The following is a 17,994-nucleotide window of genomic DNA, read 5'->3' on the forward strand; positions in this document are numbered from 1 at the left end:
TGGGCCCATGAGCCGTGGCCGCTGGGCCTGCGCATCCGGGGCCTGTGCTCCGCAACGGGAGAGGCCACAACAGTGAGAGGCCCGCATACCGCAAAAAGAAAAGAAAAAAAAAAAAAAAATATCTTGGCTTCTTTTTCTCAGCCTGCTTAAAAACAATAATCTACATGTTTTTAATAATTCAGAATCGTGGTCCTGGAGAAGAATGCCTAACCTGAATTTAAAATTTCAAATTAACATGCTCTTTAAATAGTATTTGTTAGCCTATGTGCTAACCTACCATATACCTTACTTGACTATGAATATTTAGAGATCCACTCTATGCATCTAATAAGATATGAGTTACCCAAGTGAAAAGAAAATACCTGGTGTGGGAAGACACCCAGTTAGCATCTCCCCACAACTAGGGCACCTGCTGGCCACTGGTAGGGGATTCTGATGCCCAAGGAGACAGGAGGAACCCCAAAGTGAACTGGTAGGACGAAGGGGGACTGAGGGGCAGGAGAAGTGGAGGCCAGACAGGATCGGCACCCCTGAAGCTGGGGAGATCAGGAGAGGAGGCGGGAGAGACTCTCAGGGAAGAGCAGGAAAAGAGCGGAGGGCAATTCCCTCACCCACTCGGGCCAGGGAGCCTGCTGAGCTGCCAAGCTGGTACCCCTCATCCAAAGCCCCATCCAGGCCGCGTGGGTCCTGGAGGCATAGGAGGGAGGCCGGGGAGATCAGGAGAGGAGGCGGGAGAGGCCCTCCAGGAGGAATGGGAGAGGAGTGGAGAGGTTGATTGCCCCGCCCACTCGGGCCAGGGGAGCCTGCTGAGCTCCCAGGCTGGTCCTCTGCCCTCCAAGGCCCCCCAGCCCGGCCGAATTGGTCCTGGGGGCTTAGAAGGAAGGCCAGGGAGATCAGGAGAGGCAGGTGGGAGGAGCCCTCCGGGAGAAGTGGGAGAGGAGAGGAGAGCGTTTGCCCTGCCTACTTGAACCCAGGAAGCCTGCTGAGCTCCCAGGTGAGGTCCCCTGCCCCCCGAGACCAGGGCTGGGGGTCACGCCTGGGCCCCTTCTGTTCCTTGAGCCTAAGCCCCACCCCCCACAACCGCCAGGGCCTTTTCCAGCCCTGTGGGTCCTGAGCATTGGCCCCGCCCACCACCCCAACCTCTCCCTTGCTTAGGCCCCGCCCTCCACAGCCAAGGCCTTCTCCCCTCTCCCCCACCCTTTTTTTCTTTTCCCTCCTCCTCTTTTTTGTTATTGTGGTACTGATGTACCTTCTGGTTATTGATTCATCTCTATTTTTATTTTTATATTCTTCCTAACATATCTATTAGTTTCCAGTCTAATTTTACTTTTTACTTTGTTATTGTTCTTTTTTTTTTTTGCCACCCCAGGCAGCTTGCAGGATCTTGGTTCATGAGCCCAGGGTCGGGTGGAAGCTCCTGCAGTGGGAGCTCCGAGTCTGAACCACTGGACTAAGAGAGAACCTAAGACCCCAGGGAATATTCATCAGAGTGAGCTCTAATGGAACTCCTCATCTCAGCACCAAGACCCAGCTCTACCCAATAGCCTAAAAACTCCAGCGTTGGAAGCTTCAGGCCAAACAACCAGCAAAACAGGAACACAATCCCACTCATAAAAAAAAAAAAAAAAAAGAAATTAGATGGCAAAAAAATACATCACAGATAAAGGAGCAAGGTAAAAACCTACAAGACCAAATAAATGAAGAGGAAATAGGCAATCTACCTGAAAAAGAATTCAGAGTAATGATAGTAAAAATGATCCAGAATCTCGGAAATAGAATGGAGTCATGGATTGAGAAAAGACAAGAAATGTTTAACAAAGATCTAGAAGAACTACAGAAGAAACAAACAGAGATGAACAACACAATAACTGCAATGAAAAATACACTAGAAGGAATCACTAACAGAATAACTGAGGCAGAAGAACGGATAAGTGAGCTGGAAGACAAAATGGTGGAAATAACTGCCGAGGAGCAGAATAAAGAAAAAATAATGAAAAAAAATTGAAGACAATCTCAGAGACCTCTGGGACAACACTAAATCCACCAACATTCAAATTATAGGGGTCCCAGAAGAAGAAGAGAAAAAGAAAGGGTCTGAGAAAATATATGAAGAGAGTATAGATGAAAACACCCCTAACATGGGAAAGAAAATAGTCACCCAAGTCCAGGAAGCACAGAGAGTCCCTTACAAGATAAATGCTAGGAAGAACACACCAAGACACATATTAATCAAAGTAACAGAAATTAAATTCAAAGAAAAATATATTAAAAGCAGCAAGGGAAAAACAAAAAATAATATAAAAAGGAATCCCCATAAGGTTATCAGCTGATTTTTCAGCAGAAACTCTGCAGGTCAGAAGGGAGTGGCAGGATATACTTAAAGTGATGAAAGAGAAAAACCTACAACCAAATTACTCTACCCAGCAAGGATCTCATTTGGATTCGATGGAGAAGTCAAAAGCTTTCCAGACAAGCAAAAATTAAGAGAATTCAGCACCACTAAACCAGCTCTATAACAAATGCTAAAGGAACTTCTCTAGGTGGGAAGCACAAGAGAAGGAAAAGACCAACAAAAAACAAACCCAAAACAGTTAAGAAAATGGTAATAGGAACATACATATTGATAATAACCTTGAATGTAAATGGATTAAATGCCCCAAACAAAAGACACAGACTGGCTGAATGGATACAAAAACAAGACCCATACATATGGTGTCTACAAGACACCCACTTCAGACCTAGGGACACATACAGACTGAAAGTGAAGGGATGGAAAAAGATATTCCATGCAAATGGAAATCAAAAGAGAGCTGGAGTAGCAATAATTGTATCAGATAATAAAGACAGCTACAAGAGATATGGAGGGGCACTATATAATGATCAAGGGAATCAATCCAAGAAGAAGATATAACAATGATAAATGTTTATGCACCCAACACAGGAGCACCTCAATACATAAGGCAAATGCTAACAACCATGAAAGGAGAAATCGACAGTAACACAATAATAGTAGGGGACTTTAACACCCCACTTACACCGATGGACAGATCATCCAAACAGAAAGTGAATAAAGAAACACAAGCTTTACATGACACAATAGACCAGATAGATATAACTGATATTTATAGAACATTCCACCCAAATGTGACAGAATACACTTTCTTCTCAAGTGCACATGGAACATTCTCCAGGATAGATCACATCTTGGGTCACATATCAAGCCTCAGAAAATTTAAGAAAATTGATATCGTATCAAGCATCTTTTCTAACCACAATGCTATGAGATTGGAGATCAATTACAGGAAAAAAACTGTAAAAAATACAAATACATGGAGGCTAAACAGTGTGCTACTAAATAACCAAGAGATCACTGAAGAAATCAAAGAAGAAATTTAAAAATCCATAGAAACAAATGACAATGAAAACACGATGACCCAAAACATATGGGGCACAGCAAAAGCAGTTCTAAGAGGGAAGTTTATAGCAATACAATCTCACCTCAAGAAACAAGAAAAATCACACATAAACAATCCAACCCTACACTGAAAACAACTGGAGTAAGGAGAACAAAGAAAACCCAAAGTCAGTAGAAGGAAAGAAATCATAAAGATCAGAGCAGAAAAAAATGAAACAGAAATGAAGAAAACAGTAGCAAAGATCAATCAAATGAAAAGCTGGTTCTTTGAGAAGATAAAGAAAATTGATAAGCCCTCAGCCAGACTTATCAAGAAAAAAAGGGAGAGGGCACAAATCAATAAAATTAGAAATGAAAAAGGAGAAATCACAACTGACACTGCAGAAATACAAAGGATTATAAGAGACTACTACAAACAACTATATGCCAATAAAATGGATGACCACGAAAAAATGTAAAAGTTCTTGGAAAGGTACAATTTTCCAAGACTGAACCAGGAAGAACTAGAAAATATAAACAGACCTATCACAAGTAATGAAATTGAAGCTATAAATAAAAATCTTCCAAAAAACAGAAGTCCATGACCAGATGGTTTCACAGGCAAATTCAATCAAACATTGAGAGAACAGCTAACACCAATCCTTCTCAAACTCTTCCAAAAAATTGCAGAGGGAGAAACACTCCCAAATTCATTCTATGAAGCCACCATCACACTGATACCAAAACCAGAAAAAGATATCACAAAAAAAGAAAATTATACAACAATATCACTGATGAACATAGATGCAAAAATCCTGAACAAGATACTAGCAAATAGAATCCAACAGCACATTAAAAGGATCATACACCATGATCTAGTGGGATTTACCCCAGAGATTCATGGATTCTTCAATGTACGCAAATCAATCAATGTGGTATACCACATTAACAAATTAAGGAATAAAAACTATATGATCATCCCAATAGATGCAGAAAAAGCTGTTGACAAAATTCAACACCAATTTATGATAAAAGCTCTCCAGAAAATGGGCATAGAGGGAAATATGGCCATATATGACAAACCCACAGCAAGCATCCTACTCAATGGTGAAAATCTGAAAGCATTTCCTCTAAGATCAGGAAAAAGACAAGGATGTCCACTCTCTCCACTCTTATTCAACATAGTTTTGGAAGTCCTAGCCACAGCAATCAGAGAAGAAAAAGAAATAAAAAGAATACAGGGCTTCCCTGGTGGCACAGTGGTTAAGAATCTGCCTGCCAATGCAGGGGTCACGGGTTCGAGCCCTGGTCCGGGAAGATCCCACATGCTGCAGAGCAACTAAGCCCGTGTGCCACAATTACTGAGCCTGTGCTCTAGAGCCCACAAGCCACAAGTACTGAGCCTGTGTGCTGCAACTACTGAAGCCTGTGGGCCTAGAGCCTGTGCTCCACAACAAGAGAAGCCACCACAATGAGAAGCCTGTGTGCCACAACTAGAGAAAGACTGTGCACAGCAACAAAGACCCAATGCAGCCAAAAATTAAAATTAAAAAAAATTAAAAAAAAATACAAATTGGAAAAGAAGTAAAACTGTCACTGTTTGCTGATAACATGATATTATACATAATAAATCTTAAAGATGCCACCAGAAAACTACTAATTAATGAATTTGGTAAGGTTGCAGGATACAAAATTAATGCACAGATATCTGTGGCATTCCTATACACCAACAATGAAAAATCAGAACGAGAAATTAAGGAAACACTCCCACTTAACACTGAAACAAAAAGAATAAAATACCTAGGAATAAACCTGCCTAAGGAGGCGAAAGACTTGTACTCAGAAAACTATAAAACACTGACAAAAGAAATCAAAGATGACATAAACAGATGGAGAAATATACCATGTTCTTGGATTGGAAGAATCAATATTGTGAAAATGACTATACTACCCAAAGCAATCTATAGATTCATTGTGATCCCTATCAAACTACCAATGGCATTCTTCACAGAATTAGAACAAAAAATTTTACAATTTGTATGGAAACATAAAGGACCCCGAATAGCCAAAGCAATCTTGAGAAAGAAAAACAGAGTTGGAGGAATCAGGCTCCCTGACTTCAAACTATACCACAAAGCTACAGTAATCAAGACAATATGGTACTGGCGCAAAAACAGAAATACAGATCAATGGTACAGGATAGAATGCCCAGAGATAAACCTATGCATATATGGGCACCTAATTTTCGACAAAGGAGGCAAGAACATACAATGGAGAAAAGACAGTCTCTTCAATAAGTGGTGCTGGGAAAACTGGACAGCTACATGTAAAAGAATGAAATTAGAATGCTACCTAACACCATACACAAAAATAAACTCCAAATGGATTTGAGACCTAAATGTAAGACCAGACACTATAAAATTCTTAGAGGAAAACATAGGAAAAACACTCTTTGACATAAGCCACAGCAAGATCTTTTTTGACCCACCTCCTAAAGTAATGGAAATAAAAACAAAAATAAACAAATGGGACTTAATGAAACTTAAAAGCTTTTGCACATCAAAGGCAACCATAAACAAGAAGAAAAGACAATGCTCAGAATGGGAGAAAATATTTGCAAATGAAACAACAAAGGATTAATCTCCAAAATATACAAAGAGCTCATGGAGCACAATATGTAAAAAACAAACAATCCAGTTAAAAAATGGGTGGAAGACCTAAGCAGACATTTCACCAAGGAAGACATACAGATGGCCAAGAGGCACATGAAAACATGCTCAACATCACTAATTATTAGAGAAATACAAATCAAAACTACAATGAGGTATCACCTCATACTGGTCAGAATGGCCATTATCAAAAAATCTAGAAACAATAAATGCTGGAAAGGGTGTGGAGAAAAGGGAACCCTCCTGCACTGTTGGTGGGAATGTAAATTGATACAGCCACTATGGAAAACAGTATGGAGGTTCCTTAAAAAACTAAAAATAGAACTACCATAGGACCCAGCAATCCCACTACTGGGCATATACCCTGAGAAAACCATAATTCAAAAAGACACATGTACCACAATGCTCACTGCTGCTCTATTTACAATAGCCAGGACATGGAAGCAAACTAAGTGTCCTTCAACAGCTGAAAGGATAAAGATGTGGCACGTATATACAATGGAATATTACTCAGCCATAAAAAGAAACGAAACTGAGTTATTTGTAGTGAGGTGGATGGACTTAGAGTCTGTCATACAGAGTGAAGTAAGTCAGAAAGAGAAAAACAAATACCATATGCTAACGCATATATATGGAATCTAAAAAAAAAACTGGTACAGATGAATCTAGTGGCAGGGCAGGAATAAGGAGGTAGACATAGAGAATGGACTTGAGGACATGGGGTAGGAGAGCAAAGCTGGGGCGAAGTGATAGTAGCTACCACATGTACACACTACCAATTGTAAAATAGTTGGCTGGTGGGTAGCAGCAGCATAGCACAGGGAGATTGGCTGGGTGCTTTGCAATGACCTAGAGGGGTGGGATAGAGAAGATGGGAGGGAGGCTCAATTGGGAGAGGATATGGGGACATGTGTATGCATATGGCTGATTCGCTTTGTTGTGCAACAGAAACTAACACAGTATTGTGAAGCAATTATACTGCAATAAAGATCTATTAAAAAAAAGAAAGAAAATTACATACTTTACTTGACTATGAATATTTAGAGATCCACTCTATGCATCTAATAAGATATGAGTTACCCAAGTGTAAAGAAAATTATATTTCATAGTTTTATGGACCTCCTTTCTATTCTGAATAGTTCTAGATATCATGGTAATTGTGTGCATATGATGTTTTCTCTGAAACCAGTAATAATGAGAGATGTAGAGTTCAGAAATTACTGACATAAAACCACACTCTTGAATATCCTCATTCTTAGGAAATTGACACTAAAGTAGTCAGAGTAAAAGGACATAATATCTGCAACCTACTCACAAATGGCTCAGAATAAAAAAATATATGCATATATGTATGTATGTATGTACATATACATGTAAACAGACTGACAAAGCAAATGTTAAAAATTGATGAATCTGGAGAAAGAGTTAGCAGTTCTCCATAATATTTTTGCAACTCTCCTGTAAATTTGGAATCGTTTCACAATACCAATTTTTTAAAAACTCTCTCCAAGATTCTAACTAGTAAATTTATGTCTAAGTGACTTACTAATTGAAATAAACCTATTAACAGTGAATTTTGTCCAATAATTTTACTACTGTGTAGATAGTCATCAATAATGCATGGGTATGTACCACTATAGGCGTGTATAATAATATCCAGGGAGAGTACGCTTTAAAAGCCAAAAGACTAGAAATAACCCACATGTCCACTGGCAAATGAATGCACTGTGATATAGTAAATGAAATACTATCCAGCAATAAAAATGAATGAACTGCAGTGCACATAAAAATAGGAATGAATCTCATAAATTAATTTAAGTGAAGGAAGCCAGATATAAAAGAATTTATGCTGTATCATTCCATTTATAGAAAGTTCAAAACCAGGCAAAACTGAGCTATGGTATTTGAGGTCAGGATGTGGGGTAGAGATTGGGTGGGAAAATGTGAGGAGCTGCAGGTGCGCTGGTAGCATTCCATGTATTGACTGGGTTGGGGTGATGTGGGATGTTCACTCTGTGATAATCCATGGAGCTGGATGCGTATAATTAGCATACTTCTTTTTTTCCGGTATAGTTTTTAGTGATTAGCGTACTTTTTAATGAAAAATGTTAAGTGTCTTTTTGGCTTATCGATTCTATGCTGTCAAATTACAAAACAGCATACAAAAATTAAACAAAAACATGCCAAAAAGTGCTCTCTGATTTTTAGAACTTCTCAGAGCCAAGAGAACACTACAAAGTACAGAAAATACGATGATTTTTAATGATCCTATAAATTTAAAAGTTCTCCACATGTTTAAATATAGCATTTCAAATAAGATCACTGCAAAGAAGTGAATTTTTTTCAATACAAAACTAAATATTTGTCCTCTGACTTCAATATCCTCCTATTAGAATGAGGTACAGAAGGCTTAAGGGAAGCTAGGCACAAGAATGATACACGCATCTAGGCAGAAACTACTGAAGATGAACATATAACCATACATTAAAAACTATAAATAATTTTTTTTTTTGCGGTACACGGGCCTCTCACTGTTGTGGCCTCTCCCGCTGCGGAGCACAGGCTCCGGATGCGCAGGCTCAGCGGCCATGGCTCACGGGCCCAGCCGCTCTGCGGTATGTGGGATCTTCCCAGACCGGGGCACGAACCTGTGTCCCCTGCATCGGCAGGCGGACTCTCAACCACTGCGCCACCACGGAAGCCTAAATAATCTATTTTTTTAAAAGTCACTGCTTTTGTACTCTATAACCTATTCACAGCTAGCCTTTGTCTTTCTTATGGCTGTTCCTAATTGTCACCTCAGGCATGGTTCTATTTCTGGAGGGAAACAGGGATTCTCCAGATGCTCACTTTAACATAACAACAGGAAACTGCAAATGGGTGTCATTGAAAGCACTGTATTCTTAATAGGTAGTACTATGGAGATGAGGCAAGCTGACATTTTTATATGTGTACATCCTCAGTTCTCTAAATTCATTGCATATTCCATATACATTATGCTATTTTTATGGCTATCTTCCTTTAAATCTTCTCCCATAAGGTTGTCATTGAAAAACTTTTTAAAATCATCTTCATCAACTTTCTTCACTAGCAATTCAATGTTTCAACATAACTTTGTACTAATTCAGAGGAAGGTTCAGATTCAAATTTTTAGTAATCCAATATTAATCATCTTTCTTGGGATGAAAAAAATCAACACACATGGACAAAAGATATTCAGGGATAATTCAAGGGTTATTCTAATTTAACTAGTTACTGTGGGTTACTTAATTATATGCTAACTTTTTGGATTCCCTAAGTCTAAAAGAAAGGAGGCCAAAAGAATACCCAAGAAGATTTTAGTGGCACACAGGCTAGTTGATAGCATGTATTCCTCTCCCTGACTGCAAAAATTGCCAATTATCGCACAATAGAAACAACCCAAATATCCATCAGCAAGAGAGTGGATAGATTCTGGTGTACTAAATGGAATACTATACAGCAATAAAAATGAATGGTTCAAGCTGCACATAAAAATAGGAATGAGGGCTTCCCTGGTGGCGCAGTGGTTGAGAGTCCGCCTGCCGATGCAGGGGACAAGGGTTCGTGCCCCGGTCCAGGAAGAGCCCACATGCCACGGAGCGGCTAGGCCCGTGAGCCATGGCCGCTGAGCCTGCGCGTCCGGAGCCTGTGCTCCGCAACGGGAGAGGCCACAACAGTGAGAGGCCCGCGTACCGCAAAAAAAAAAAAAAAAAAGAATGAATCTCAGAAGCTTCTGAGCCAACAACAACCCCTTGAGAAGAATTCCCAAGTTAATCCACCACTTTCCAAAGGCTAGAATATCCCACTGAGAATTTGCATGACCAGTAAGATTTCATAATCTCAAAAAATTTTAAAGGCACTTCTTAAAAAATCACTATATTTAATTTTGTGTAGCTATAAGAGCAAGGAAAAAGATTGAATAGGCTACACGTTTTCAATACTGGGGACAAAAAACAAAGCAAAATTGAATGTCTACAAGATTCAAGAGCTCCCTCATGTTGTCTGAAAGAGTTGCTATCGACATGATCCTGTACCCATGATGTGACTTACACTGAGATTCAGAAAAGAAGGTCTATGTCATTGAAAAAATCAGAGAAATGCCTAGGAAATATTCTATATACTTAAAAATAAAGATATATCATATCTATTACTTTAGTATAGTTGCTTAAATCATAAGATATGTCCAGAGAAGCTAAGAAAAAAAGGCATGATCAGGGGAGGTTTGCTTAGTATGTGTTAGCACCAGGTCTTGCCCCAAACAAAACAAGGCTTAGACTCTGGGGCCAAAGGCAAAGAAACACACAAATAGTACAAAAAATATAATCCCTAAAGTAAGATAATCATGTCATCAAAAAGCTTTGAAACACTGGTTTTAAAAGTTTTCTTCAAATTAATTGGAAATGAAACCAATATATTAGAAACAGGTTAGAACAAGCACAACATACGGATGCATTCATGTCACTCTAAAGCTAATTAGCCACTTCTTAGTAACATATCAGTATATCACTGCAGAAAATGTTGCTTTGCAAACAGAGGACACTGATCTCACCTGATTTCATTTTCATACTGTGGGGACAGTCTACCTGAATTCTGGTAAAAGTTTTTCAGGAAAGAGGGGGCAGTGATGGAAGGGGCAGAGAAGGAAGTGTGAAGACTCGGAAGACTGGAGGAAGAATTACTCTCCTTGTGCATGCGCCAAACTGATGCAAGGATGCTGGGTACAGAAAATACAGCAAATTCGTCTTAATTTACATTTTGGCACAATCTTCATTCACTATGAAATAGCATATACACAGGTTCTCGCTATTAACGTAATCAGGGCTGAATTTATATGGAAAAAACTTCTATGCATGCAGTTCTCTATTAGATGACTATGACCTAGTTCATTGTTCACAAACTGAATTCCTCATCTATGCAGCGTTTCTAAGCATATGTGTTTGTCTCTAAAAAGCTTTTAACAATTTTAGGACAAAAAGTGTTTGTTTTGACATGCAAAAGATACTTCAAGGGGAAAAAGTAGGAAAGCACAAATAATTACAGGAAACAAGTTCCAGAAGGAAAAACTGATTATCAGTAGTTCAAAGACTTAATTATTTTAAAGATATAAACCCTTCTAAAAATTTAAGAACAACATGTTTGGTTGTTGGAAGTCATCATAATCCCTTTGGCTTAACAAACATTAATGTCCATGTTCTTTTCTTGCAGCCTGTGGAATTGTGCAGCCATGGTTTTATCTGAGTCCCTAAATCTCCTACAAAGTTTTTTTTCCAGAAGATTCTTTTCATAGCAAGTTTTTACCATGATATAAATAGCATCTTTTCATATTGACAGAAATTCTTTGAGCATATACTTTATGAAATGTGGAAAACATAAGAAAAACAGACATCATTAATAGTTTAAAATAATTAATGTTTTAAATTCTTGAAAATAGTTTTTCCTGGAAAAAGAGACTTAATGTCTTGGGTAAATATAGATGATCATTAAAATTTTTCATATATACATGAATACTTAATCCTTTTTCATAAGAGAAAATCTGAGGATAATTAGTTCTATTAATTTACTTTATTTTTATATATCTTAAATATTTTATGTTTTAATATCAAATTATTCAAAAAACAATCAGCATTCAATTGCATCCTTAAAAGAAATGCTGGTAAATTTGATAACAACTAATATAAAAATTAATCTTTTTACTTAGAGTTCTGTTTTTGTTTTTTTTTCTCTCTGACTGGAACCCCTATCAGACCGTTTCCTGAACCAAACTCATGGGTAATGAAGAAAAACAAAATTAGTTCTAGGATATAAATTCTGATTTGTACTACACGGTAAGAAGTATAATCATTCTACAATTCCAAATTTACCCCCTTTATTATCTCTTACCAAATGCCAAATGATTTTGTTAAATATTTTTTAAATAGCATGCAAGATAGTTTCTAATGGATACTTCCTGCCAATTATGGTATATGTATTCTTCTTTGTAAATATCACTTTATTCTAGATAAAATTTTTAACAATTTTCACATTTGGCTTTAATTTATTATGAAATAAAATACAGCCAGTTTTTTATCTCATGTGTACATGTAGGTGATTTTTTTAACCCCTGTGCTTACAGGAAGTTCTGCTATGTTATTTGCAAATTTGCTGACTGTTTCACGAAAGCCATCGTCAAAGAGACACTGAGGAACATGCGTTGTCAGAAGGTTTTTCAGACAAAACAACTGCCTGGGGGGCTTCCCTGGTGGCGCAGTGGTTGAGAGTCCGCCTGCCGATGCAGGGGACACGGGTTCGTGCCCCGATCCCGGAAGATCCCACATGCCGCGGAGCGGCTGGGCCCGCGAGCCATGGCCGCGGAGCCTGTGTGTCCGGAGCCTGTGCTCCGCAACGGGAGAGGCCACAGCAGTGAGAGGCCCGCGTACAGCAAAAAAAAAAAAAAAACAACTGCCTGATATCTTGTTTTCTCCGTTTTTCTGGGGAAAAAAAAATATTTCCATCCAAAATGCTTTAACTCTTCTCTTTCAGGGTGCCTTAAAGCTTGCCTGTTTCCCTTAGTAACGAAGGTTTTTATAATTCAATTTATTTTTCTGAAGACTAAATGTAGGCTACAGCATGAAGTCACAATAACTCTTGACTGCACGGTGGTCAGAAGGGAGTGACAGGAGAATTCCGTTCCAGCCTCTGGAGAGAGGTTTGGACTCACCTGCAGTGTTCGCTGGAGCTGTGCCGCAGAAGAGGGGAGCGCAGCCCGTGAGCCTTCCCATCCTGCAAATTCAGCTTTCTCTTCGTGCTGGAAGGTGGGTGGCTGAACGTGTGGGCCCGTCTTCGAAACTGCGGGGAGTCGGAATCCTCTTCAGGGAACGTCTGCCAAGCTGAGGACAGTGGGGAAGCTGGTGGGGTCCCTGGCGGGGAGTCTCCTGGGGAGCAGTCCTGAAACGCAAGAAGTCAGGCCTTTCTTTCCCACACCGATCATGGCAGACCTGCTCAGAAGCAGAGCTCAACAGTGACAGGGTGCCTCTTCTTCCTCCTGAGTCATGACAAACCGTTGTAGCTTTTTTTTGTTTTGTTTTGTTTTACCCAATCCATGCTGAAGGCTGATCACTATCACCACAACCCATTTCTTCTGATAAGCAGCTGTAAGACAGCGTCCGAGAAGGTAGGCCAGAAAGTGAAAGGGATGAGAAGAAAAGGTATTCTTTCCCCTAACCCTTTGTGGTAAAAGGCTCTACAGCTACTGTACTGTTCTCACTGTTGCCAGAAAGATGAAAAGAGATCCTGACCGAAAGAGGGTGGAGTCTGTATTTACGTATCTACTGATTTCCGTGACATATCGGTTGCATGTTTCCTGTACTGTCAAAACAATATCACAATGCTGAAGTGTCCAAGTCTCATGGCAAAGATTTCAGGAAAATAAAAGAAAGCCTGTTAAGTATCTTTCCTCACCATGGATGCTTCTATCTAACTACGTGTTCCCTGAGGTAAAAATTTTTTAAAAGAGATGAAAAACAGGAAATGAATGAAAAGTGAGCTATGCCAGAATGCCTCCCATATTGCCTGGGTAGACATCATAAATCTTTCAATTTAGACAAGTATGCTGTTTATACTTTCCAGAACAGGCTCCACTGTTGAAATGTTTAGCTTGATCAACTTTGGTTAGGGCTCATCGACTCATAACTGGACTAAGTCCTCAATTCTACCAACAGAAAGTTTAGTGAACACATTTTAATATTTTTCCATTAAAAAAAATTGGTTGCATTTGCCTCAGGTTACATGTTACAGGAAACAGGAAACCAAACCTACTGAGAATTGTCTATGAGATAAAGAAGAGCCTAATGTTGCAGTTAAAAGGGTTAAATATGAGGGAGGGGGAAGTCATATGAGGAGAGAACAAAAGATAAAAAGATCACTGTATAAGCGCAATAATCATACGGCTCCTTTTTCTATGGCCTTGGATCAACAGTTGCTCAAATATTGTCCCCCAAAGTATACTATCTCCAAACAGTAAAAAGCCTGACTATGGCCTTGGATCAACAGTTGCTCAAATATTGTCCCCCAAAGTATACTATCTCCAAACAGTAAAAAGCCTGACTATGGCCTTGGATCAACAGTTGCTCAAATATTGTCCCCCAAAGCACACTATCTCCAAACAGTAAAAAGCCTGACAGAGCAGAGTTAGACAGCAAGGGATGTGTTCTGTCCCAGCAAGAGAAAGCCTCAGTTGAATAAAGAGCAACGTGCTAACAGCCAGAATCTTCTTTAAAACAATAAAGGCTCAAACAGTTATTTTTTAGAAGTCATAAAGAGCTCATCACAAAATCACTAAGCATGCACGCTATCATATTCGTGTTGGATTTTACCACGTTGCAATAGTAGGAAACAGGGGAGCTCTGCTTAGATACCTTCTCTGAAGCACCACTGTTGGACCGTTCACAGCTGTCCACACTTCCAAGCCGACCTCTCATTCTGTTAGCTCCCTGAGTGAAGAGAATAAAATTAAATCGTTCATAGGGTTTGAATGTTTACTTTAAAACTATAAAAGGCAGTTGCCTCTTTATGTCAGCACTACATTGACCCTTTGGGGGTTCACTCAAATTCGTTGGCAGTGTTAACAGCCATTCCAGCAAGAGAACTATCCGCAATCTACTTCCATTACTTGTAAATCATCCATTAGATAACCAGATATTCAGACCAAGCTTACTGAAGTGACTTGGGTTACAAAGTCCAACATTCTGCACCCATAACATCAGCGAGAGTCCCATGAACTTGGTGTCACAAACAGATCAACACCCATGTGGAAAGTACAGCACAACAAACCACAACAGTTACAAAAGAAAATGGTTTAATACATACAACCTCCCTACAACCTAGATCATAACTTACATTATAGGATTATAATAAACACAGGTTACAAAAAGAAAACTGCACCCTAAAATGTATGGATTTAGCTTCATTCATTATTCCATAATGCAAAACTACTTCAGTAAAGTCTCTCTAGAACACTAGATGAAAGTCTGCTTCAACACTGGTGAATTGGTTCTCAAGTTTCTTTTCACACAGTTCTTTGGTGATGATCTAAGAAAAGAACCAAAGGGATCATCTCATCTATTTCTCTCTACACTTCATGTAGGAAGAGACTGAAGCCAAGTATTGAAGGAAAGAAGATGGAAAGGCTGGTTAGGAACCACAGCACATAGAAGGTCTTAAGAGACAAAATACAGACTAAGATGTTCTCTATAACTCTAAAACACAAAAGTAAGGTAGATAGCTAGTGGGAAGCAGCCACATAGCACAGGGAGATCAGCTCGGTGCTTTGTGACCACCTGGAGGGGTGGGATAGGGAGGGTGGGAGGGAGGGAGACGCAAGAGGGAAGGGATATGGGAACAGATGTATATGTATAACTGATTCACTTTGTTATAAAGCAGAAACTAACACACCATTGTGAAGCAATTATACTCCAATAAAGTTGTTAAAAAAAAAAAAAAAAAAAGGAGGCCAGATCATCTGGGGTCTTATAGCTCCACAGAGTACATTATAGAATTCTAACCACTGAAAAAAAAAAAAAAAAAAAAGAATAGATACATTCTTTTACCTACTCTTCGGTAACAATAAAGTCTTCTCAGAGGTAAAAAAATAATAATAATAAAAAATAAAACACATGGGAAAGTTCTAAAAAGAATAACTAGAAATACGTCAAGTCAGTGTGACAGTGACTCTCCACAAGGAAAAAACGCACAACGTTTTTATAGCACTTTACAATTCTAAAGTGTGTCTCCCAACATTTCTTGGGTTTAACTGGGGGGGGGGGTTAAGTTTCATTTTAATTTTTAATCAAAGTTATACCTACACAAAGTTTCAAAAGTCAAACTGTGCTACCAAACTTATGTTAAGTGGCAATCACCAGCCCCCTCCTTCACATGCTGAATCCCATTCCCCAAAAGCAAACACTTGAAATTACTTATATCAATGCTTCTGTTATTCAGCTTACATTCCTATTCCTTAATCTTTCCATTTTAGGCACTATCCATTGACTTCCTACTCTGGAAGATGAGACTTTAGGATTCTTACTTCATTACCCATCCCCATACACACTTCTCTCTTCCCCTCTTCTCTCAGTAGAGTTATATCACGTGTCAGTTAAACCAATATTTTGTGCTTAGATTTTTACGACCTTGTAAATACTGTTTGCACCTGAGCTACATATTTTACTACTAATACAACTCACATCTTGCACACTTTTGTTCTTCATGGAGTTAACAACTACCTCAGTAATCACCAGTTTATTACTACTAATTTATTTATCATTAATCTATTACCAACAAATCTCAATATGGTCAAACATTACATAATCCATTAATTACATATTTTTTTCTTTGAGCTACCCATTTTGGAGATCTCTGTCTTCCTGCCCCAGTCTGGACTGGTAGCAATTTAGGTTTGCTGAATAGATGTTTCCAGTATTATCCTTCACCATCAACCTAGAAATTTCCTTTGATGCTATTCTATGTTGGAATTTCTGCTTCCTTGAGCCCATGTCTTCCTCTTTTTTAGTTTACTTCCTCATTTTGGTGGAACATATACTCCAGGTGCTTTCTGAGAACAGGAGACTGGGAAGTAAATTATTTTTTAATTTACATGTCTGTAAGTGTCTTTGTTCTATGCTTATATTTTATTAATAGTTAGGCTGAATATACAATTCTGCCTGGAAACGTGCCTTCAGAATATGTAAACATTGCTCAACTGTCTTTTGGCACAGAAATCTAATGTCATTGCGATTCTTCAGCTGTATGTGTGCCCTGCTATTTCTCTCTGGAGCAGAATCTAAGTTTCCCTGGGGCATTCTGAAATTTCCCAATGAAGTGCCTTGGCATGGCTGTCTTCAGTCTTTCTATTGTGCATCTTCTGAGCCCATTACATTTTGAAACATGTCCATCAGCTCTAAGAAAACTTTTAAATGATTTCTTTGAAAATGTCTGCATGCATTTTCTTTCTGGAACGCCTACCATTTGGCTTTTGGATCTCCTGATAACTTTTAACCTCGTTCTCTTATTTTCTATTTCTTTGTCATTTTGCTTTACTTTCCGGAAGTTTTTTTTCAACACTAGTTTCCTAGCCTTCTACTGAATTTTTCTTTTTATGTTCACCATCAGAAAGTTGTAAGAGTTCTTTCCTGTTCTCCATGGACTCTTATATTTACGGTATCCTACCTTGTTTCACAGAAGCCATATTTATTCTTATCTATGTATATCAATTATAATTTTCTATTTCTGGTGGCTCCCTAAATCACAACGATATCAGTCATAAAACAGACAGCTGCATCTGTATTACTGAATGCTTACCACGCGCCATGTACTATGTTAAATATTTTACCATGCATTACCTGCTTCATTCCCACAACAATTCTAATGAAGTAGGTATAGTTTTTTGGCTCAACTTCACAGATAAGGAGACTGAAGTTCTTACAGATTAGATTGCCAATGTTTACACAGTTAAAGGACAGAGCAGCAATTTGAATTCAGGGAGGTTCTTGAGCTCTGACTCAGTACTACCTCCTGAAGATAGAGCTTTGTGAAAAGTAGAATTACAAATAAAACCAATTAACCTACATTGGTTAAGGGTTATTTTGCAAATGTCCCAGAACTTGATGAAGGCTCTTCCAGTTCTTCAGTTCTATATTATAACATGACCTACTTCCAGTAATAAACTATACTTTTAGCTGATAAATTATTGGGTTCGTGTGTGTGGAAAAGAAAAATGGGTCATGTTGCTTTCTGCTATTTTTTAGCTGCTACTTACATGCCAGCCTGCCTAGTTATCTCAAACAGGTTATTTGGTCACAATAGAGAAAGTAGTCAGACGGATATCAAACAACTTCCATCATTAGAAAAACACTTAAATGACACATATTACTCATAGGA

At 38.8% G+C, this 17,994-nt stretch overlaps 1 protein-coding gene across 3 annotated transcripts in view; it reads right to left on the reverse strand.

The window, feature by feature from the left end:
- The window catches only part of TBC1D4 (TBC1 domain family member 4), a 220,791-nt gene that overhangs the window by 38,191 nt on the left and 164,606 nt on the right, over positions 1-17,994 (reverse strand). For all 3 annotated transcript variants that reach the window (XM_082602289.1, XM_082602290.1, XM_082602291.1), the window contains exons 9-10: positions 14,478-14,552; positions 12,782-13,008 (exon numbers count right to left, since the gene is read on the reverse strand). In XM_082602289.1, the coding sequence (XP_082458415.1) occupies positions 12,782-13,008; positions 14,478-14,552 (302 nt within the window). The remainder of the gene's footprint in view (positions 1-12,781; positions 13,009-14,477; positions 14,553-17,994) is intronic.

The sequence above is a fragment of the Mesoplodon mirus genome (assembly GCF_964341445.2).
Source record: "Mesoplodon mirus genome assembly, chromosome: 17".
Classification (NCBI taxonomy): Eukaryota; Metazoa; Chordata; class Mammalia; order Artiodactyla; family Ziphiidae; genus Mesoplodon; species Mesoplodon mirus.